This window comes from Cydia fagiglandana, chromosome Z, assembly GCF_963556715.1.
Source record: "Cydia fagiglandana chromosome Z, ilCydFagi1.1, whole genome shotgun sequence".
NCBI lineage: Eukaryota > Metazoa > Arthropoda > Insecta > Lepidoptera > Tortricidae > Cydia > Cydia fagiglandana.
In genome coordinates, this window is record NC_085959.1 from 27140315 (window position 1) to 27164766 (window position 24452).

The 24452-nt window shown below is 38.5% G+C and overlaps 2 protein-coding genes across 2 annotated transcripts in view; one reads left to right on the top strand and one right to left on the bottom strand.

Moving 5' to 3' along the window:
* Nucleotides 1-24452, top strand: part of LOC134678818 (protein archease-like) — a 233500-nt gene that overhangs the window by 206423 nt on the left and 2625 nt on the right. The window lies entirely within an intron of this gene.
* On the bottom strand, nt 6519-23843 carry LOC134678817 (uncharacterized). Its single transcript, XM_063537521.1, has 4 exons — nt 23440-23843; nt 21938-22027; nt 14863-14970; nt 6519-6948 (listed from the first exon to the last, which is right to left on the bottom strand). Exons 1-4 carry the CDS (start codon nt 23665-23667, stop codon nt 6808-6810), a joined length of 567 nt encoding a protein of 188 aa, XP_063393591.1. The 5' UTR covers nt 23668-23843; the 3' UTR covers nt 6519-6807.

Here is a 24452-nt window from a genome sequence, read left to right on the forward strand (position 1 = left end):
AAGAAAATTCTGCAATGATTTTGATAGCATACGCAGTGCAACTAGTGCAAATGTTATTTATACGTCTTATTTCATAGAAGTTTTGACGTTTAAAATAACACTTGCATTGCGTGTGTTATCAAAATCGTTGCAGAATTATCTTGGTCTAACTCTAGTAATTTTCTTAAAAAACTGCTTAAGTAACATACATTTCAAGGACATTGGGTGTTGACAGTCCCATAATATGTGTGTAAAAGCGGTTTTATGATATTTTTTCAACGATTCTAACAAGTCTACAAAAGTTTCGGTTTCGGTTTCGGCCGAAACTAGAGCCAAAGCCGAACATTCGGTTTCGGTTTCGGTTTCGGCAAAAAAACATGTTTCGGTCGGACACTAGTTTTGGTCATTTTAGGTATCGTTAAGCCTTTGAAGTAAAATTAAAATTGCAGAAATGTCGATAGTTTATCGATATGACTTTATCGACATGGCTACAGCAACGTGGGCCTCATTGTTAATCGTACACTAAACAAAAGTGGCAACAGTGACAGCTCGCTGAGACTACGTCTTTATATATTATAAGTCTATGGTACCCGCAATGCACGCCCACGTGCACACTAGCGCCCCTGCTAAATAATCGTGATTAGGGAGGAGGGCGTTACGTACTGTATTGTGTATTTAAGTACCTTTTGAATACATCAAACTAGTTTTTATGTTGCTGGATTCGTCGATCTAGGAACTCAAAACAAACGCGGCCGTTTTAACTTTGGATGCATAGATATAGTTGGGCAAGCAGATCTTGTCAGTAGAAAAAGGCGGCAAATATGAAAAAATAAGGCGCGAAGGGATATCGTCTCATAAAAAATTTGAATTTTACGCCTTTTTTTCTACTGACAAGATTTGCTTGACCACTATATTTACCCAGAAATCATATTGTGATCATAATATGTAGCCTACTTTTGAACCCCTCCCTCTTATCTTGGTGATATTGATAGCGATTTAATATTATAGAAATATAATGCGTGTAATTTTGGGGACTGGAGCTATATAACATAGGTACATATTAACAGGGTAGTGGTCATTTCCCCATACAAACGTATGTACCTACTCGACTCCTGCTAGATGGTTTTTGACCCTCCCTAGAAGAGCAATGATTTTTCCAACATATTCACCTCCAGACTAGCAGAGGCGTAACTAGGGGGGGGTTGGAGGGGGCACGTGCCCCGGGCGCCGTCCAAGGGGGGGCGCCAAAATGGGCAAGACTACCTCCCCGCCTTGCCAAAAGGCAGCAGGGATATTTTCGTCAATCGTATTTGCCACCACTGTGAAGTGTGAAATGCGGATGGTAATCTGGCCCACAACTCAAAAGAGAAAGCCGATCTTTTAGGTAAGTACTCTTTTTTCCTCGAACTCGACCTTGAAAGACGACGGTAGCGCCAGTGCGAATGCTCTATGCCAGAAACTATCAAGCAGAGGGATATTCGGCGGGAGTTGCTATGCTTTCATTTTTAAGGCGAGCGGGCCGAGTGCTTCAGCTAGAGTTGTGTGCCGTGTTAGCGCGTCTTTTGCGTCAGGGGTCTCCTGTCGGGAAGTTACCATCTTATGGACTGTCCAAGAGACTACCTATGCAAATGGATCGCTAGCCCTTTGTCCGGCAGGCGCATATGAGCCGTAGTAGACGGAACCTGCTCCAATAGCTGCTGCTGCATATCTGTCGGACGACAGTAGGTACTGGGGAACCTATACAGGGTGGCTAAAAATAACTACATTCCCGTTGCTAGGGAGGTTTTGCTATTATACTCAGCAACTTTTACTACGGGACCAACCCCGCAAAACGCGAAAAAAAAGTTTACCTAATAAAGAAAATGGACCAGCCAAAATGTATGAAACAGCCAAATTTCTTTTTCCTGACTTAGCGGTTGGGCCCATAGTAAAAGTTGCTCATTATAATCCCAAACCCTCCCTGGCAACGGGAATGTAGTTATTTTTTAGCTACCCTCTATACAGGTTGTTCTCTACCGCTCGTAGGTAAAGTACAATGAGCTGTTGTCTGAAAAATTGTTTGACCTTCTGCCTAACTAGGCAGCTGCCAACGGTTACAGCTTGCCATCACTGCACCGCTCGCCGTAGGCAGAGTGTTTATCCTCACACCCTAGAATCTAAATGGTCGCGCTCTGTGCGGTTTAAGAGAAATTCCCTTCACAGCGGGCGGCAGGAAATTCGTCGAGAAAAAGGAGCTCATTCCATAATAAGTTGAATAAGTTCCCTTTTCTCGACAGGCTACAGGCTATGGTGACCTCCAAAAAAGAAGTGTATAAGTTTTAAAATGGTCGGCAACGCGCATGTAATATAACACCCCTAGAGTGTAGACGTCCATATGATGCGGTGACCGCTTACCATCAGGTGGGTCGTAAGCTTTTTAGCCACCGATGTAATAAAACACATATACTTATTATGTATTTGTACAAGTTAAAAGTAAACTTTAATAAGTAACAAAGTGACCCTTTCGTTAGTTAATTTAGTTTGGCGGGGGGGGGGGAGCAAATTTGGTGCCTGCCCCGGGCGCCATATCCTCTAGCTACGCCTCTGCAGACTAGTCCAAAGTTACGAAGTCAAAAATTGTGTTCCTAGCATTTCACTCTACGTTTTTTCGAGCATTCGTTGCCTGATGTGCTACTCTGCAGCGGCGCCACCATAATGAATACCAATGAATTATATGGTGACATGATGTACCTAAAGGTATATAATGTTTATGGCCGTACCTGTGATAGGAAACGAAATAATCGGCATTGAAAGTGGCGCCGCTGGGGAGCATACTCCCCAGCGGCGCCACACAGTACTCATAGATAGAAATGATATTAGCTATTTTTTTCTTATGTAAATTGATGTACTAATGCTGTTTATTACGTACCTATTGAAAAAAAGAATTCTTTTGCATTGATTAGTGATTTTATTTACATTTTAATTCCGCATTCCGCCTAAACGGTATGAGTTGTAAGAGAGGCGCGCGGGTGAGCGAGATGGAGATAGAAATTCTTCCCGCGGGACCGCGCTCCCGCGGCCCGCTCCTGTTTTCAGTAATAAATACTTTTGTTTTTGCTTTCGTTATGTTTCTGTGTCTGTACTTCTGTATCAAAAGGAAAATTAAATATATTAAGTACGTTGTATTTTTTATGATTAAAAGTATATAATTAATAGTAAGTTATCAAATTGCACAACGGGACTTAATCGCGTATTTAAGTTCGCGGCTAGAAGATGTTGATGTCAACTTGAGCCAGTCTTCTCCGAGACCACGGGGACAACGCCGTCCTCGAAACGTCGGAGGTAAATCTTAAAACTTAAATACGCGATTAAGTCCCGTTGTGCAGTTTGATAATGTTTAATAATCGTGAAAGTTTAAATCAGTAATAGTAAGTTATTTGTTTTACAAGGGGGCAAAGTTGAAAAAGTTCAGAAAACATACATGACTCAGAAAAAAATATCTGTGATCAAGTGCTCATCACACAAACCTTCTAAAGTAGAATCCTGAGCGTGATGAGGGATTCAAGTGTTAACGCCCAAGACGAAATAATTTTGATACCGTGTGACCCATACTGCTTTTCACATCAACTATGAGGAAACTAAAGATTCTTAGTTTTGACACAATCTGATGCTTAAACAGATTATTTAAGCGAATAATTTAAAAATTGTGTGCTAGAACAGAAAACTGTTACTTTGATTCCTCCTTGTAGGGAGGAAAAGTGCCAGTTTGACCATCCTAACAGGGAAGAAAAAGCTCTTTTCCGAATAGAATAAAACATTTTTCACCACACATACCCGAGAAAATATGAACTGTAAGATATCATACAAAATCAAATCCAAATGAACGTTATTAAATATTTTCAGCATCACACCATCTTGAAACAGGCTTACTTTGCACAAAAACGGCTAGCAATATTGCACTTAATAATTGCTATCAGTTATTCACATGTGAGGCAAAGTAATCAAATGCAAATATTGAATTGTTTTCTTTTTTTTGCTGGTAGAATTGACTTTTAAATGATTTTTTGGGATGATAAATACTTAATAAGATTAATTTGAATTTGATTTGGTTTGATTTTGTTTTTATTTTTTTGGAATCATTCGCTTGCTCGGGTACCAATATTAGCACGCGAGGTTAAACAACAACTTTGCCCCCTAGTAAAACAAATAACTATTTTTCTTTTTACAGACCATAGAAGGTAGCATCCTATAGAAGTGGTGTGCGCGTTCCTCCGTGAGGGACAAAACATACGCAATGCGACAATATTAAAAACACGTTTTAACATTCCTGACAATATACCAAAAACAATCTACGTAATTCGGTCGGGTTATTTGTTGCCCACCATAACCCATACTGAATTTATGGTGGGGAACAAACAAAAAGTGAGACTGTGACAAGGACAAGCAATAGTACCGCTTTCTCTGCTACTCCTACTGAAAGTTCTATAAGTGTATCTCGTTCAGTCATTAGGCGCCTCCCCCGTTTCATCGCTATATTATTGTACCTCTATATTACAGACACATAAACATAACGAAAGCCAACACAAAAATATAAATAAGTTCAAAAATTAAAACCAGACTACTGAAAATCACAATGAAACAACATAGAATTCTCATCTGAAACTATCATACAGAAAATGTAAAATTCACCACACCAGCTCAGAAAGGCTTAAGTACTTTGCACTTCAAAAACTGATAGCAAAGTTGCATTTTATTCACATGTGAGGCAAAGTAACCAACTGTACATTTTGAGTTGTTTTCTTATGTTTTCTGGAAGAATTGACTCTTAAATGATGATTTTAGATGATAAATATCTAATAACATTCATTTGGATTTGATTTCGTTTAATATTTTACATTTAATATTTGCTACGGGTGTGGTTTGGTGTGGTGAAAAATTTTGTGTTTCCACTCGGGGGCAAATTTTGTTTAACCCTCGTGCTTTGAAACCCTCGCAACGCTCAAGATTCCATTTTCCGAACCACTCGCTACGCTCGTGGTTAAATTTTGGGATCTTACGCTATCTCGGGTATCGATATTAGCACGAGCGGTTAAACAATAACTTTTCCCCCTTGTAAAACAAATAACTCAAATAACTTACTATTAATTATATACTTTTAATCATAAAAAATACAACGTACTTAATATATTTAATTTTCCTTTTGATACAGAAGTACAGACACAGAAACATAACGAAAGCAAAAACAAAAGTATTTATTACTGAAAACAGGAGCGGGCCGCGGGAGCGCGGTCCCGCGGGAAGAATTTCTATCTCCATCTCGCTCACCCGCGCGCCTCTCTTACAACTCATACCGTTTAGGCGGAATGCGGAATTAAAATGTAAATAAAATCACTAATCAATGCAAAAGAATTCTTTTTTTCAATAGGTACGTAATAAACAGCATTAGTACATCAATTTACATAAGAAAAAAATAGCTAATATCATTTCTATCTATGAGTACTGTGTGGCGCCGCTGGGGAGTATGCTCCCCAGCGGCGCCACTATCAATGCCGATTATTTCGTTTCCTATCACAGGTACGGCCATAAACATTATATGTACATGATGTACCTTTTAGGTACATCATTTCACCATATAATTCATTGGTATTCATTATGGTGGCGCCGCTGCAGAGTAGCACACGTTGCCTGACCTATAAGCAGGCGTGGCTCACTCCGCGATTTCGTCGCTTTGCTACAGGTAGCTAAAAGTACATCCGGTCGACCCCAATTTTAGGGTTTGCCATAAGCCGCGCGTGGCGCTGTCGCCACCTAGCGGCCATATCTGTGCTGATCGTAACAGACGCGTTTTGTTAGAGAGTGAGTCTTCTGTACCTAGTACTATTATTTATTCTGTGCTATAAGTATAATATATATATATATATATATATACCTACAAAACCGCAAGATCTGCAACGACAGGAACACCGATGACTTGCAAGTGCGTTGATGATTATTGATTTGAGTCCGTCTGAGCTAACTTTGCATCGGCATGAACAGAACAGAGTGAGGTAGTGTCATTATTATAACGTCATATTTACATTTTTTCATCGCAAATATTAGCAGCGAAGAAGTAGCATTCATTTTTCTATGGTAATTTGTTTTTCTAGAACTAGCCCCTCGCTAGCGTCGCCCGGGCGTCGGCGTCTATAGTAAACTCTATGACTGCTGCTCGACGCAACGTTGGCGCAACCACTCAGCGACGACGACGCCATTTTCTATAGCGCTGACTAGACGCTGACGCTCAAAAGACGCTAGGGTGGGGTGGCCGTTAACACCTATTGTAACCCAAGCCACTGCGCCAAGTATGTATGTATATTACGTTGAAACTGGTAACACCGGTCATAGGTCGCATTGGTTGAGCAGTTTGAGCACGTTGAGCATGTGCCAATCGCATGAATGTTGTCATATTCCACCCAAATTCCACCCATAAAAGTGTAACTTCTGAATGTGTCATACCTGACCCTGCAAGTGTTACAGGCTATTGGCTATGTATTGCAGGAAATTCTTGTAAATATTAGAGATTTTATGTCACAGAATAATTTATTTAGTCAGTTTTGCGTCACATAAAAATAATACAATTTAAATAATAACCACTTTCAAAGTTTAACGATTCGTAAAAAGCACGACAGTTTAGGTAAATTTATGAGTGATAAAACGTAGAATGCAGGCAAATTAAATAGAAGTCCGGATTATTCCGAAACAAGTCCGGAAAAATGTAAAAACGACTTGCTAAATAAAGAACCAAATGCAGTAAAGCAGTAGTGGAGCGTAGAGTGGAAAGTGGAGAGCCTTGGGATGGGCTAAGGCGAGCTAATCCAGGCCGTTCCTGCGCTGCGGGAACAGCTTCTGCTCGGCCTGCTCGACGCGCCGCGCTGCGCCCGCCAGCTGCTCCGACGCCGCCGCAGCAGCCGCGCCGCACGTCTCTGCTATTTCTTGTACTCCAAGCGATACCTGCCACAAAACCAATCATGATCAAAACTCTCGTTTATGAAAGCACACTGAATAAGGAAGTACATGACAAGTGTTGTTCTTTCAATGATTCTAATGCAATAAAGTGAAAACTTAAAAAAAAAACTATCAAGTACGTGTTGGAAGGTTGGAGCATACCAAATGCCCCGAATGGAATGGTGGAAATTCTCAACCATAGTGTAGAAGATGTACAATATGAAAAACTGTTTTTCATATTGTACTTCATACAATATGAAAAAAAAAACGGCCAAGTGCGATTCGGACTCGCCCATGAAGGGTTCCGTAGTAGGAAGTAACATAATAAAATTGCGGTTTACCTACGATTTATGACGTATTATTCGGTGGAAGTTTGCATCATCACACATCATATACATCATATTTTTTTTTAGTTTTATCATTCTCTTAGTTTAGAAGTTACAAGGGGGGAGGGGGAGAGACACACATTTTACCACTTTGGAAGTGTCTCTCGCGCAAACTACTCAGTTTAGAAAAAAAACCGGGCAAGTGCGAGTCGGACTCGCGCACGAAGGGTTCCGTACCATAAAGCAAAAAAAAAAACGGAAAAAAATGCAAAAAGAAAACGGTCACCGATCCAAGTACTGACCACGCCCGACGTTGCTTAACTTTGGTCAAAAATCACGTTTGCTGTATGGGAGCCCCACTTAAATCTTTATTTTATTCTGTTTTTAGTATTTGTTGTTATAGCGGCAACAGAAATACATCATCTGTGAAAATTTCAACTGCCTAGCTATCACGGTTCGTGAGATACAGCCTGGTGACAGACAGACGGACGGACGGACGGACAGCGAAGTCTTAGTAATAGGGTCCCGTTTTACCCTTTGGGTACGGAACCTCAATATCATTTATGAAGACCTCTCCATAGATACCCCACACGTATGAGTTTTGAAAAATGGGTTATAGTCGCACCAATAAAAGTCTGCAGCAGATTTGATAGCCCACGCAGTGTAAGTGTTATTTATACGTCATAATTGTATAGAAGTTTGACGTTTAAAATAACACTTGCACTGCGTGGGCTATCAAAATCGCTGCAGACTTTTTACGGTCTAACTCTATGAAATATACTTTTTTGTTTTAGTTCTAAGTATGGGGAACCCCCAAAATTCATTGTTTTTTTCTATTTTTGTGTGAAACTCAGAATAAATCTACTTACTAAGTTTCAACAGTTCTTAAAATAGTTTCGGAAAAAAGTGGCTGTGACATACGGACGGACAGACAGAGACATGACGAATCCATAAGGGTTCCGTTTTTGCCATTTGGCTACGGAACCCTAAAAACCGTGTATCGGACAGGGACTGCCCTCCTTCGAGGATTTTGGTATTTCGTAAGGCTTTGATCGACAAAGCCGTTGCTCTCTACTTAACCACCTTATTCATAAAACTTTACGGGCCTAATTCAGTTAAATTATACAAGTTTTATCCCTTTCTTACAAATATATACTATAATTGGGAGTTGCGTCGCAAGTTGTACAGAGAGCGGACGCGTTATCGGTGTTTTAAAGATTCGTGTGCTTATCCTTTACGCAAATATACTAATTATTCACTAGGACAGAAGTACTATAATACAGTGCAGTGAATTTTAAATTTCGCGAGCAAACTTTAACGGCAGTGCCCCCCCCGCAACCCGCGAGGGAACGAGAGGTCCCTCATAATTTCCCTCTTGCTTGCGCAAGCGCTTCGGAGGCTCTAAAGAGGAAGAAGGACGCACTGATCACGCATCTTGTTTTTCTTTGCCTACACCAACGCCCAGCTACTTCTACCTACAACAGCAAAAAAAAAAAATGGCCACAAAATGTGCGGGATGCCTGGAGCCACTAAATCCCAGCAAAATGCTCGAATGCGCCAGCTGCGCAGACAAATATGATGAACAATGCACAGGTCTAGACCTTAAAGACTTAAATGCGGCCCAAATATCAGCGTGGACATGCCCTAAATGCTGCAACAAACGACCCAAAGGTGACAACAGTAATACACCGGTTCGCAGAGATTGTGAGCCCATAAACAACATAACTATGCGAAAACGGCCCGCTGGGCCCGCTGGCGAGCAATCCGCCTTACCATTGTCTCGCGACGAGATTACGGAAATAGTGCGGCAAGAAATTCGCAGTGCTATAAAAGACTGCATGAAAGACACTATTAGGACCTGCATAGCGGAACAATATAAGGATATAAAAGAACAAGTGGACGAGCTCGAAGCTTCAGTGAAATTTATGGACCAGAAGTATGAGGACTTTAAGAGTGATATAGCAAATGTTAAATCCCTATCCAAGGAAAACGCCCAACTTAAATCCACCGTATCAGAGTTAAGTAACCGCTTAAACCAAATGGAACAACTCACCCGCGCCAGTAATATGGAAATACATTGTGTCCCAGAACACAACAGAGAAAATCTTCTACTTCTCGTGCAGCAACTTGGAACGGTCGTCAACCACCCAGTCCAGCAACATGAAATAATTCAGTGCAGCCGCATCGCAAAAGTGAACCCCAACAACCCGCGGCCTCGATCCATCTTAGTAAAATTTTCATCACCCCGAATCAGAGACAATTTCTTGGCTGCTAGTCGCAAATATAACAAAGAACACTCCCGTGAAAAATTAAATACGAGTCACCTCGGAATAGCCGAACAAAACGTACAAAACATATACGTCGCGGAGCACCTGTCGAAGGAGACGAAGGTCCTGCACACGGCGGCCAGGCTGCGGGCCAGAGAAGTCGGCTACGAAATAGTCTGGGTCAAGCACGGACGAGTGTATGTACGCAAATCAGAAGGAACACAACATATTTGGGTGAAGGACACGGAAGCGCTGAAAAACATTAAATAGTTTAGGTAGCCTAAGTATTCCAAACACTATCCCTTTAGCCGTTAAGTATGTAATTTGGTAACTAACTATTCCTATTCATTCGTAATACATTATACTTAAAAATATTTTCATATAAAAATATGTTTTGTTCTAAAATGTGCATGAGCTGTGTTTACAACTGTAAGATGTACTTTATAACAAACAAACTCATACTTATACATATATACACCTACTATTTACAAATGCATAATATTTATGTTACTAGTTTGGATTCACTACAACTGATCTATTCTTTTTACTTATTTACTGATAACGCGCGGCTGTGGCGGCGGCCACACAAACAAATTCTTTGTCTCTGTTATAATGTGGTCACTTACTATGGTTGCCTATGTATCCATATACTTAGTTTTTTACGTACTTTTTCAAATACACTATACAACTTACAACACACTCATCACAAACAAAATAATGAAAACTTGCATGGTATTAATACTTACAAAAATAATAAGTCATGTCCAACAAACAATAAATATTATTTTATAATTCTCGAATTTTTATTTTATCTTTCAAGCATCTATTCACATCTATATGTCTATTTAAACTACATTCGGCGTGGGTTTTATTTAACTAACGTAATACTATATCTATTAGTTGGTACCAACATTAACTTTACAGTTCATTTTTATTCTAAAGCACTAATGAAACGTGTCTGTTCTAATACAGTTGGCTATTATTCGATATATAGTGTAAAAGTTTGTATTAATCATTTGTCACGGGCGGTTTAAATACTGTGGCTGACGATATTGACGCGACCCAGCTGTGCGATAACAGACATGTTTCATGCCTAGAAGATTGTACTGCGATTAAAAATACATTTAAAAAGCCTTTTATGCTGATCACTCAAAACATACGTAGCCATCAGCGCAACTTTGATTATTTTAAGTGTGTGCTAAAACGAGCTAATTTCGCGCCTGATGCTATAGTACTGACGGAGTGTTGGCTACAGGTATGCCCCCAGCTACCGACCCTCCAGGGTTATAACTGCTTTGCGTCAGACCAGCAATACTTGCAAAATGACGGAGTAATTATTTTTGTCAAAGAAAATTTAAGTGTAAAAGTTCTAAAAAATAACCTTAAAGAGGCAAATGCCTTATTTCTAAGAATTAACAATGAATTTGACTTAATAGGAATATACAGATCGCCTAGTTATTGTAACCCTGCGACCTTCTTGGATTCGTTAGATACGTTTTTATCACATGGCACCGACTGTAAACATGTTATCATAACGGGCGATATTAACTTAAACATCGCGCCAAACGCGTGCAGCAGCGGTGCTGACGACTACCTAAATGTTTGTTCAGAGCACGGCTTCTACTCGGGTAATTTTTTGCCCACTAGAGGGAACAATTGCTTAGATCACGTCATGATAAGATCCAAACTAAAAGTGGCAGTCATCACTTGTAACGAAGACATCACAGATCATCTCCTCATTATGACACTCTTTGACCATGCGATATCGAACGAAAAACGTAAACATATCACTAAACTTGATTTAAAAGCTATTGAATCTGAAATTAAGAGTATAGATTGGTCACCTTTATACCAGATAAATGACGTAAATGTAGCGTGTGATTTTTTGTGTACCTCACTTACAAACATAATTAAAAAGCACAAACAATGTGTCCGAGTAAGTAACTCTAAACGTACAATTAAACAATGGATTACTCCCGGGCTCCTAAAATGTATACGAAAAAGAAGCAGATTGCATCAACAAGCAAATAAAAACCCTAACGATGAGAGCATCCAAAACCAATATAAAAAATATAGGAACACTTGCGCTGATATTTTAAAAGAAGTTAAAGCTAAGCATCATCAGCGAGAGCTTTTAGAAGCACGCCTAGATGCAAAAAAGACATGGAAGACGGTGAAATCGGCATGCAATATTGCGTCTACCCGCTCCCAAGCTTCTGAACTCCTTGAACTTGATACGAACCCTAAAATTTCGCTAAATACGGTAAATACTTTTTTTAGTTCCGTCGGTAAGAATTTAGCGGAGGTGACGCTCAATAGAATGGGAGTAAGTGAGACGTACTTGGCCAAAATGCACCAGGGTGAATGTTCTCCGGTTTCGTCATTCTTCCTCCGACCTACAGACACTCACGAGGTAGCCTCTTTTATTGGTCAATTAAAGGTTGGTAGTTCCCCGGGATTAGACGGTATCACACCAGATTTATTAAAAATGACTGTGACTAGCGTTACCGAGCCGATCACTTATTTGTGTAATCTGAGCATAACTTCCGCTACTTTCCCAAATCTTCTTAAACTAGCTTCAGTAACACCAATTTACAAGGCGGGTAGTAGAGAACAAGTCACTAACTATAGGCCAATTTCCTTGCTTAGTATAATTGGTAAACTCATTGAGAAAATTATCAATTCGCAGTTGTTGTCGTTTCTTGAGCGCAATAACAGCCTGTCGCCTAATCAATTTGGCTTCAGACAAAAGAGATCCACCGAACAAGCGATTGACCTACTTGTTGGTAAAATAGTAGATTCCTTAGATAAAGGCGAAAAGTGCGTAGGCTTATTTTTAGATCTTGCCAAGGCCTTCGATACAGTTTCTATTCCGATCCTTTTGGCCAAACTCGAGAGCCTTGGCATCAGGGGACTCGCACTTAAGTGGTTTGAATCTTATTTACGAGATCGTAAACAATGTGTTCGGGTGGGAGACAATGCCAGCGACTTTGCTAACGTAGAATTTGGGGTTCCCCAGGGAAGTGTACTCGGCCCAACTCTGTTTTTGGCTTATATCAACGGCCTCTGTAACCTTAAACTAACAAATGCTATAACCATATCTTTTGCCGATGATACAGCTATTCTGGTACGCGGAAAAAGCTGGCCAGAAGTCCAGAGCGCCGCGGAGCTTAACTTAAAACTAGTTGTAGAGTGGCTCGATTCCAACTTGCTGACATTAAACGTACAGAAGACCAAATATGTTTGTTTCTCAATCGACTCCAGAGGCCAACCTCATGACGGATTTTGTATTACGGTTAGACATCAGAATGACGTGTTATCAGGGTCCTCTAATTTAACTAGTGCTAGCTTCTTAGAGCGTTCAAACACCATGCGTTACCTTGGTGTACTGCTCGATACTCACCTCACGTGGCGGCAGCACATCGAGTCACTCAAAAACCGTCTTCGTAAGCTTATGTATGTCTTTCGAACTTTAAGAAATATTGCATATCCCGAACTGTTGAGGACAGTTTACTTCGCTCTTTGTGAATCCGTGCTATGCTACTGCAATTCAGTGTGGGGAGGGGCGGCAAAGACGCACCTCATTACTCTAGAAAGAGCTCAACGGTCTCTTCTCAAAGTTATTTACCGGAAACCATCACGATACAGTACTAAAGAACTATACACGCTTGCCAATGTTCTCTCAGTTCGCCAATTATATCTCAGAAAAATCATGTACAATTATGGAAAACTGCATGACAAGATTTTTGAAGCAGACACAAGACGCCGTCAGCGCTGGAAAACCACAAAAACGCGTACAAAATTTGCCCAAAGATTTCACCCCTTCATTTCAGCTCTAGTAATGAAATCATTCTGCAAGCTACATCCTATAAAGAGACCTCCTAGTAAACGGTATTTAACTAATTGGCTTACCCAACTACATTACCACGACACTGAACTCCTCCTAAACGTCTTAAAATAAAATAATTAATTAAATTAAATATTTACAATACTTACATATATATACATTTTTATAATAATAACATTGAAATAATACTTCCTTATCATAAATATTATAGTATGCATTTTTACACACTAACACACACGCACACCCACACACACACACACACACACACACACACACACACACACACACACACACACACACACACACACAAACACACACACACACACACACAAATAAACAAACACTCGTACACACGCAGTTCACAAATAAAAACAATATACATGTTAAAAGAGGCATAGCTATCTGTAAGTTTCAGTGTAACTCTCTGTACAATTTGTACCTACCAATAGGTATATAGATTAAAGAAACTAGTATAAGTAACGAAACTGGGTCCTGTAACACAGGGTTTCCTAGATCAGGACTCAGGGACGTGATTTACTGTATGTGTAATTTTATACAATAAACTTTTTTCATTTTTCATTTTTTTTCATACTTAAGTCAAAATGACAGATAAAGACAAACGATTATTAGCGAATTGAGGTTTGTAGCTCTGAAAGGGAAACCCGTTCCTCAGTTCCTCAGTTCAGACTACAGAGCAGAGCAAAATGAACGGGTAATCAATTCAAAGCGAAAGAAAATTGTTCTGGCTATTCGATAAACGACTAAGGGGCTATTCGTTAATTACGTCATTTTATAATTGGGGGGGGGGGGGGGGGGTCTGGACATCGGATGATGCTACCATCGTCCGATGTCGAGACCCGTCATGATACCATGACGTAGGAGGAATTAAACGGGGTCATTCGAAGCATGATTTTTGTATGATTTTAGGGGGAGTTAAAAATCGTCAAAAATAGATGACGTAATTTATGACACAATTTATGACGTAATTATGGGACACAAACTAGGCTATTAAAAAAGAAAAACTTATGAACACGCCCTAAGCTACAGTTAAAGGCTTTTGTTTTTTTCGTAGGGTTTTACGTTTTTATAATAATTTCCGCGAGTTAGAAAAACATATAAAATATCTCATTGTTAAATGTCTTCATGTTATCAGTAAAATAACAACAACTTTTTACATGAAGAAATAACCAAAATATTAAGTTTTAAACCTTTACCACGCTTTCAGTTCAAAAATGATAATCGAATGTTAGTCTTACTGATCGAAAATAGAAGTGCCATATGTGGGACGTTTATGTATATCCTCTTAGCCTGGTAAAGGGTTTACGGTCCCAAACATTTAGTACAAACCGCAACACTTTTAAATGTACATCCACCGATGATACAACTTTCGCTAAGGGGTTTGATTTGTTTACCAGCAGTAAGAGATATAAATAATTATTTATTATTTACATTGTCTACCTCAAATGTAACATATACTTACTGCGTCTGCTTCAGCTTTTACTTCTGCTGCAACTTGGTGCATGTTATCAACAGTTGCCTGCATTTCAGGAACATGCTGTATTGGTTCAGACTCTAATACTGGAACAGCCTAAAAATAAATAATAATTAAAAAACCGGCCAAGTGCGAGTCGGACTCGCACACGAAGGGTTCTAGAAGTACCATTCAGCAAAAAACGGCAACATAATCACGTTTGATTTAAACTTTCACGATTATTAAACATTATCAAACTGCACAACGGAAAACTCGCGCGGCTAGAAGATGTTGATGTCAACTTGAGCCAGTCTTCTCCGAGACCACGGGGACAACGCCGTCCTCGAAACGTCGGTGGTAAATCTTAAAACTTAAATACGCGATTAAGTCCCGTTGTGCAGTTTGATAATGTAATAATCACGTTTGTTGTATGAGAGCCCCACTTAAATACTTATTATATTCTGATTTTAGTATTTGTTGTTATAACGGCAACAAAAATACATCATCTCTGAAAATTTCAACTGTCTACCCATATAACCATTCCAGTCGCAGAATCATCAAAGTGGTAACTAAATGTCAGATGTGTCGTAACAGAGTCCACACAATGTGTCTAGAATTGTTTCGAAACAAAGTGTCGTCGCCGTGTGTACACTTTTCCGTAACAAGGTGTCGACACATTTGTGTGCACTTTGCGTGCGGTTTGCGACTAAATCTGACAGCAAATTTGTGACAGCAAATGTCAATATAAAATACCTCTTGAAAACCAAGGTTTGTCAAACTACTATTAGTGTCTCGTGTGCTCGTAAGTAATTCTAGTAAGTCATCATGGGCGATGCAAATGATAATAATCGACCAAAACCATATAAACACCCAACACCCGTCAACCTTTTACAGAAAAGTTTCTAAAGAAATGCAATAAGCTACTTAGGTCAGCCAACGAATGCTCCAAAAAGTTGTAGAGGGAAATGCTCGGAACACAATTTTTGACTCTGTAGCTTGGTTTGGACAAGTTAGGAGGTGAACATATCAAAATTCCCCGACCGTAGCCCTTGAGCGGGGGAAGACCTTCAAAGCCCCCTCGGCTTTGAAGGTCCCATTTTCTGGTTTTTCGATTATATCTCGGAAACTATGCATCTTAGCGACATGGCCACTTATACAAAATGAAAGTTAATTTAATTTGTTACCAGTTTATTCGGTCAATTTTTTCGATATGTTGAATAGTTTTTGAGATATCCGCTCTTGAAAGTTTATTTAGGGCTCTCAATTTTATCTTGATATATCTACATCAGTGAAGGTGCTAGGCCGTGTATGGTATCGTTTTCGTATAAATCTGGGTTGCTGAATCTATTTAAGGTATCACATTGACACCATTCCACAAAATTAAAAAAAATCTTTTTAGGGTTCCGTACCTCAAAAGCAAAAAACGGAATCCTTATAGGATCACTCGTGCGTCTGTATGTCTGTCCGTCTGAATACACAAAATAGTTCTTTACCTATAGGTGACAGGAAAACCTATTAGAAATGTGCAGTCAAGCGCGAGTCGGACTTAATGTACGGAACCCTTAATACGCGAGTCCGACTCGCACTTGGCTGGTTTTTTTTAAACTCCTCTTGACGCTTAACCACTGAACCGATTCCGTTGAAATTTGGTATAGAAATAGTTTGCGTCCCGGAACAGGACATAGGATAGATCTTATAACCAAAATCATCTTTTGAAGGTGTAAAAAGTGGCGTGGAAATTTGTACGAGAAATTAATAACCGTTGAACCGATTTATATTAAATTTGGGATGGTCTACATCTTTGATTTAGTTAAAAAGGAAAAAAAAAAATGACTTCAAACCTAAACTTAAACAGTATTAACTTCAAGAAGTCAATTCTGAATTCACCTCATTTCACACCTTTAAAGGATGATTTTTGAGATAACTTATTATGTCCTGTCTTGGGACTCAAAATATATGTGTACTAAATTTAAATTAAAACTGTTCAGCAGTTTAAGCGTGAAGAGGAGTTTAAAAGAAAGTAAGTTTATATGTTTTTACTTTGGAATGGTGTCAATGTGATACCATAACTAAATTTGGTACTGCGAATTTATACGAAAACGATACCAAACATGGCCTCGTAGCTTTACTGTTGTAGAAGTCAAAATAAAATTGAGAGCCCTAAATTCTTATTACTTGACCAAACTTGTGTAGAAGGAAAAGGAAAAATAAAAGTCTTCGGCAGGAATATAAGACACAAATATATTTTTTTTTTTTGCGTTACTATTTCAATCATCAAATATAAACATACCTTGATTATATTATTCTAGTGAGATCCTCATAGATAAACAAAAACATTTACTTAAAAAATTACAAGGTCGAAATGTCACGGAACTTGTGAGAGTAATATGTGAAAAATAAAAACTTTTATGACAAAAAAATCTGGACACAATTTAAGAAGCATCCAATTGCGTCGAGGAATCATCTGTATTTTTGCTTGTTTCATTACCTCCTCGCTTCTTTTTTTGTCCTTTGTATTCTGTAGCAATTTGTTAGATCTGAAAATAAAGATAACTTGCGTCGTCACGGATGTCGATTTATAGGTTTTAGGGAGTGCAGAATTCGAAAACGATGATCATTTTATAATCCAAGATGGCGGCTACGTATTTTGTCATAAAAGTCGTCATGAATATCGTTTTATAGGCTTTAGGAAGTGCCGATTTCGAAAATGATGACCAGTTTGGAATCCAAGATGTGTGCCGTGCACTTTGTCATAAAATTCGTCATGGATATCGTTTTATAGGTTTTAGGGAGTGCAGAATCCGAAAATGATGACCATTTTGGATTCCGAGATGTCTGCCGTGCACTTTGTCACAGCCGTCATAGATGTTGATTTGTAGGTGTTAGGAAGAGCAGATTTCGAAAATGATGACCATGACCAACAAAACGACATCCATGTCGACTTTTAACATAGTGCATGGCCGCCATCTTGGATTCCAAAATAGTTATTATTTTTGAAATCTGCGCTCCCTAAAACCTATAAAACGACATCCATGACGACTTTTATGACATACTGCATGGCCGCCATTTTGGATTCCAAAATGGCCATCATTTTCGAAATCAGGGCCCCTAAAACCTATAAAACGACACCCATGACAACTTTTATGACATAGTGCATGGCCGCCATTTTGGATTCCAAAATGGTCATCATTTTCGAAATCTGCGCCCCCCAAAACCTGTAAAACGACACCCATGACGACTTTTATGACATAGTGCATGGCCGCCATTTTGGATTTCAAAATGGTCATCATTTTTTAAATCGGGGCCCCCTAAAACCTATAAAACGACATCCATGACGACTTTTATGACATAGTGCATGGCCGCCATCTTGGAATCCAAAATGGTCATCATTTTTAAAATCTGCGCCTCCTTAAACCTATAAAACGACACCCATGACGACTTTTATGACATAGTGCATGGCCGCCATTTTGGATTCCAAAATGGTCATCATTTTCAAAATTGGGGCCCCTTAAAACCTATAAAACGACATCCATGACGACTTTTATGACACAGTGCATGGCCGCCATTTTGGATTCCAAAATGGTCATCATTTTCGAAATCGGCACTCCCTAAAACCTGAAAATCGACACCCATCTCGACTTTTATGACAAAGTGTTTGGCTACCATCTGCATGCAAGACATTTCTATTATTTTTACGTACAAAAATGGCCCCCTGTCAACTTCCAACCGAGATTTAATCGATAATTTATTCGATTAATGTTCAGATTAATTCAATTTCAATCTATGTTAGGTCGACTAAACTAATCGTGATTAAAATTTGAGGATTAAGTCCCATCTCTGACCACGGCATTTTTACACTTTGAGAATATCTGAAAACAAATGAACACAAGGAGCCATTTTGCAAATCCAGTAACTTTGTTATTACTTTTGACAGCGCGTGTCATGTGTCTACACAGAGTCGACACAAAGTCGAAACATTTGCGACTACTTTGTGACTGCAATATTTCTCAGCCTTAAACCATATTTATACATTATAATTAACAAGTTTCGTAGTATGTAAAGCGTTATTTCTGTTATTTAAGTATAGTATACGCATCGAAGTACTAAAAATGCATCGAATAATATATTTATGAACACAGGCACTGAGAAGTAAACAATTTCATTTCCGGCTAAACTAAAACAATGTGGTGGCGCGTTGATTATATTACACTTAGTTTATCAAATCACTCGAGCAGTTTAATTCCCCATAATAATTTAAGTCCTATTGTAATATAAATACAAACAATATATAATTACGTCTTGTAATCCGTTTTAGAGATGGCGTATTAATGTCACTTATTTTTATTTAACTATTTTTCCATCTGACAGTTTCCATTTGACAGGAACAAAATGAACGAATGAACGAATGATTTTGGCATAAAGTAGTCGCAAACTAGTAACAATGTGTGCACACGGCGACCACACTTTATGTCACTTTGTGTCATGTGTCGACCCTTCCCCATTTCTGGTAACTGTGTCGACACGGCGACGACTCTGCGACTGGAATTGTGACCGAAACAGACGGTGTCGACACAAGATGTGTCTACACCGCGTCGTAACGGCGACTGGAAATGGTTGTATGGGTAGCTATCACGGTTCATGAGATACAGCCTGGTGACAGACAGACGGGCAGCGGAGTCTTAGTAATAGGGTCCCGATTATAACCCTTTGGGTACGAAACCCTAAAAAGTGTAATAAAAACTAGACAGAACAAGATTTTTTTTTTATTTACTATATTAAACTCTTTAACCTTTCATCTGTCTAAGCACTGATCAGTGCGTACGAATTAAAATCCTTTGTTTTTATACAATAGGTTTAAATTCGTTCGCACTGATCAGTGCTTAGACATATGAAGGCTTAAAGGACATCGTTTATAGTACTAGGCCAGAGGCCATTGAAAAAAAGCTCCCAAATTTTTCAACTCTTCAAACTTTGACATTCGTTGAGTAGAATGTTTTGGTGAAAATGTATCTATCTATTCAATGGCGTTCTTCACTAATTTTAGGATCTCGTGGTATAATTAAGGTACTTTATTAGGAGGTATGAAGGATACGTCAACCCCCAACCCCAAGGGGTTAGAAGGGTAGAAGGATTTGAAACTTGGTAAAAGGGCATTATATATTAAAATTGACGAAAAATGATATCACCGGTTTTGTTAATTCATTCCCTAAGTTAGTGTAAAAAGGGTTGAAAGTTTGCATCGGGAATGAAAATTTATATAAATAGTAAACTTGAAATGTCGTAAAAGACATAATAATAATAGGAAACGTATACTTAAAAATGTATACTTGTGTATAGTATGTATCAGACATTATTACACTTAGGTCAACTTTCGAGTCGACTCATTGACATTAACTGCCGGCGCATGGACGGGTCCGCCATATAATTAATTACACGCGTGCAATAAAGAGGACGGATCAATGTACAACATTCAATGGTCAAATGGTGAAAATCTTTAGTTTTATAGTCACATGAGATAAATTGTAAGTTTATACGGGACCCCCGGCGCGCGAGTTTTTTTTTACATTCTCCTTCATAAATCATTTATAGTAACAGCACCAGTCATGGGACATTTAAGAGGGAATTTGGAGTATTTGTGATATTTCCCTAATACATGTGAATGGTCTACCGCTTAGCGTATTGAAAGATGAAAGTCCTACCCGTCTTTCATGTTTCAGGCGTGTTGTATCAAAGATACTGCAATGAGTTTCCACATACTTAACAAATTAAAACTATGCTATTTTTCTCCAGTCATGGACACCAAAGCTCCAGTAATGGGCCCCCCAGTAATGGACACTGCTCTATCAGTATAAAATATTGAAATAGGTCATCAGATCTGGTCCATGTTATCATAATATTGCATTATCATCCGATTTGCATCTTTAATTACGAATACAAAATTTCAACTCAATCGGAAAACGGGAAAGTGGCTCAAACTCGGCTACCAAGATTTGACCCACACTAAAAATTGATATTAATTTATCCGAAGTCCGAGCATACCTCCTGGTTGACATATTTCGTAACTATATTTTACTTCTGTATTGTTTAAACATGAAATGATGGCATGGCAAGCATCATTATGTAAATTTCCCATTATAGGAGGTATGCAGTTTTACAGCTCCTATAATGGGATTGGGCCAAATACCACTATTTTTTTACATCTGTGGACTCACAACATAGTATGTTGTATACCTTATTTCATGGTAAATGCAATTAACAAAACACATTTTAGTTTTCATCAAGTATTAATTAATTAAAATTTAATAAATTAACTCACCTCTCTTAGCGAAGTTGTTAAGAATTCGTAGTGGTATTTTTTTTCAGTGACACGACAACTTTTGGGTTGACGCCAATTTCTTAAAAAACAACCAAATTTAATAAAAATTCAAACTGAAACAGCTCTAGGACTCTTATTTATGATAATGTACAGGCAGTGTTTATAAACTACTTTTAGACACTTATTTTACAGGATTTGTGGTTTTTTGTCCCATTACTGGTTCCACGCCCATCATAGGGTACACTACTATATATCAAATAACAAAATAAAATGTTGTTTTATAATGTTCAATTTGAGCTCTTTCAAAGGGCACCCTACTTGACCTAGTAGACTTTGATATTTAGCCCCCTCTTGCGATGCATGCGATATATTACATATTTAAAAAATAAAATAATAAACAACACTTTCCGTGTGTTAGCAGCATTGTTCATAACTATTCTTAATTTCAAATCAATAGCTTAACCATTTCGGTGCGGGATGGCACGACAGGCGTGTCATCAATGTTTTTAACGTGTGGCGTATGACACGATAGGCGTGCTATCATACTCTATGGCGTAAGGCACGCTTGTGGTGTCATGAAATAATAGTTCACCGTCACAGCCAAAAGTTTTCGAAAATGGAACAGCAACAAATCGGTTAAGTACTTCTCAAGATATTTAGCGGTGTGACAGACTGACTGACAGACAGAGACAGAGTTGCACCATAAACCCTTTTGTACCTTTTTGGTACAGAACCCTAAAAATGCAAGCTGTGCAAGTGATCAGTGACCTGTTTGCAGCGGTGCATGCAGGAGCAGTGGTGGCGCAGTACGGGCTCCGCAGCTCCCACCACCTGCTTGTGCTTGTTGCTCTGCTCACTCTATAAAAAACAAAGAAATATTTACATTTTTAACAGCTAAAATACTCTTTTTTAATGTTACAAGAAACTTAACACAATGAATAATTAAATGTTGTTAATAATGAATCCTATTATCATCCAAAGTAACATATATTAGCCAGGTTCACAAAGAGTTTGCATATGTGCGAGGCAATTTCCTTGCTCACAAAATGGCCAATGTAAACATGCTTCGCGCGCCGCCTCGGCCTTAGGCAGGTACAAATGGACTGCAACCCAACTGCACTATTATTAGAATTCTGAAACTCGTTGATTGGTCATGACTAGTGATCATTATCAACATGCAGTTTTTGTAGCAAAGGGTATGGTTAGCAGAAAAAAACCGGGCAAGTGCGAGACGGACTCGCGCACGAAGGGTTCCGTACCATAAGGCAAAAAAAAAAAACAAAAAAAAGCAAAAAAAAAACGGTCACCCATCCAAGTACTGACCATTCCCGACGTTGCTTAACTTTGGTCAAAAATCACGTTTGTTGTATGGGAGCCCCATTTAAATCTTTATTTTATTCTGTTTTTAGTATTTGTTGTTATAGCGGCAACAGAAATACATCATCTGTGAAAATTTCAACTGTCTAGCTATCACGGTTTGTGAGATACAGCCTGGTGACAGACGGACGGACGGACGGACGGACAGCGAAGTTTTAGTAATAGGGTCCCGTTTTACCCTTTGGGTACGGAACCCTAAAAACAAATACATTTGAATATTCGCTTTTGTTTTTAATTATAAAGTAAACACTTATATTAGGATTACACCTCATATATAACTCTTTATGGTATAAAACCTTTTCCATCCTCATATATTTTTAAAATAATGTATGTCAAATTACATTTAATGTATTTTAGAGACTTAAATTAACCTTCCTGTGACTTTTGTTAACGTAAAAAGGTCATTTAGCTATTTAAAATGGATTTTTTCCAATTGACGTGAACAACTGACAGCCAAATCTGTAGAACAAATTTTAGTTGTTAATTCAGTATAATTTGGATAAGTAATTATAAATATGTATATAAATATCATAATTTGTAAAATATATAATGTTCAAAATACTTGCGTATTTGTTTTTTTGTCAACCATACTGTGCTACCAATACAGCACATTGATAATGATCACTAGTCATAACATAAAATTAATGTTCTTTCCAGTAACTATCTTTTGATGCATATTTGCTGACAGATAGAACTTGAATGGACTTCATATTGTGGCGATGAGCCGGGTGATACTCAGGTGACATTAGGAAAGACTGCACAGCCAACCTGCTATACAACCTCCACAATCAAAATTACATGTCCAAGAAAGAGGCGTATGTCCAGCAGTGGACGTGAATATACTGAAAAGAAGAAGCGAGAGAGTTATAAATTATGTTTTAAAATTCTCTTACCATTTCAACGAAATTTGGGTCGGTGTAATTATTCAGTTCATTGGCCATATTCACAGCTTCAGAGAGTTTTTCGTGTCCCACTGTAGCATTGTTCATAGTTTGAGCTGCGTTTAGTAAATTACTGGTAGCAGAATCTCCCTGTTGGCCGTCTGGAGTCGAACTCACAGCTAAACCTAACTTTGCTTCAAGTTGTTCTATTCTACTTTGTAAAACTGTGATTGGATCCATTTCAGAAATTATTGAAACGATACAATACAAAAAAAAACTAAACCAATAAAATTTGTTACACCGAGGACTGCAAGTAAAGTGATAAAATAGGTATAAAAGTAGCAGTGAATTCTTATTTCTTTTCTTGAATTAAATATTTTACACTGACATAAACCAAAAACAAAAAGTGTCGGGTTTTGTTTTCCAGCTAGTCATTATGGCCACTACAAACGTCATCGATAATCGTATACGATTTGCAATACATTGCGGCATTCGATCGTTCGATTAAGGCCCCATTCGCACGACAGCTTTTTTAACGCGCGTTAAAACACCGTGGATAAGGCATGATGGGTGGGGGAAATGAGCGAACGGGATAGTCTTATGTATCTTTCAGTAGGAGTAGCAGTGAAAGCGCTATTATTGTTTGTCCTTGTCACAGTCTCGCATTTCTTTTATTACTTACCTTAAATTAGAATGGGTTATGGTGGGCAACAAATAAATTCGACCAATCAAATATAGTGTCGCATTGCCTATGTTTTGTTCCTCACGGAGGCACACATATACCACTTCTATAGGATCCTACCTTCTATGCTCTTTGGCTATAATTAAAAAATAAAAACTGTCAACAGTGTCAACTGTCAAAAGAGTTGAAATTATATTATGTATCTGATATATCTCTAATTTAGTGCCCACATCATGCCCATGTTTCAATCCGATTCTATCTCAAGTCATATTGTAATTGGAAATTTGGCAATCCAGTAATAAAATAGTAAAGATTATATATACATATTGTATTACATAAACTA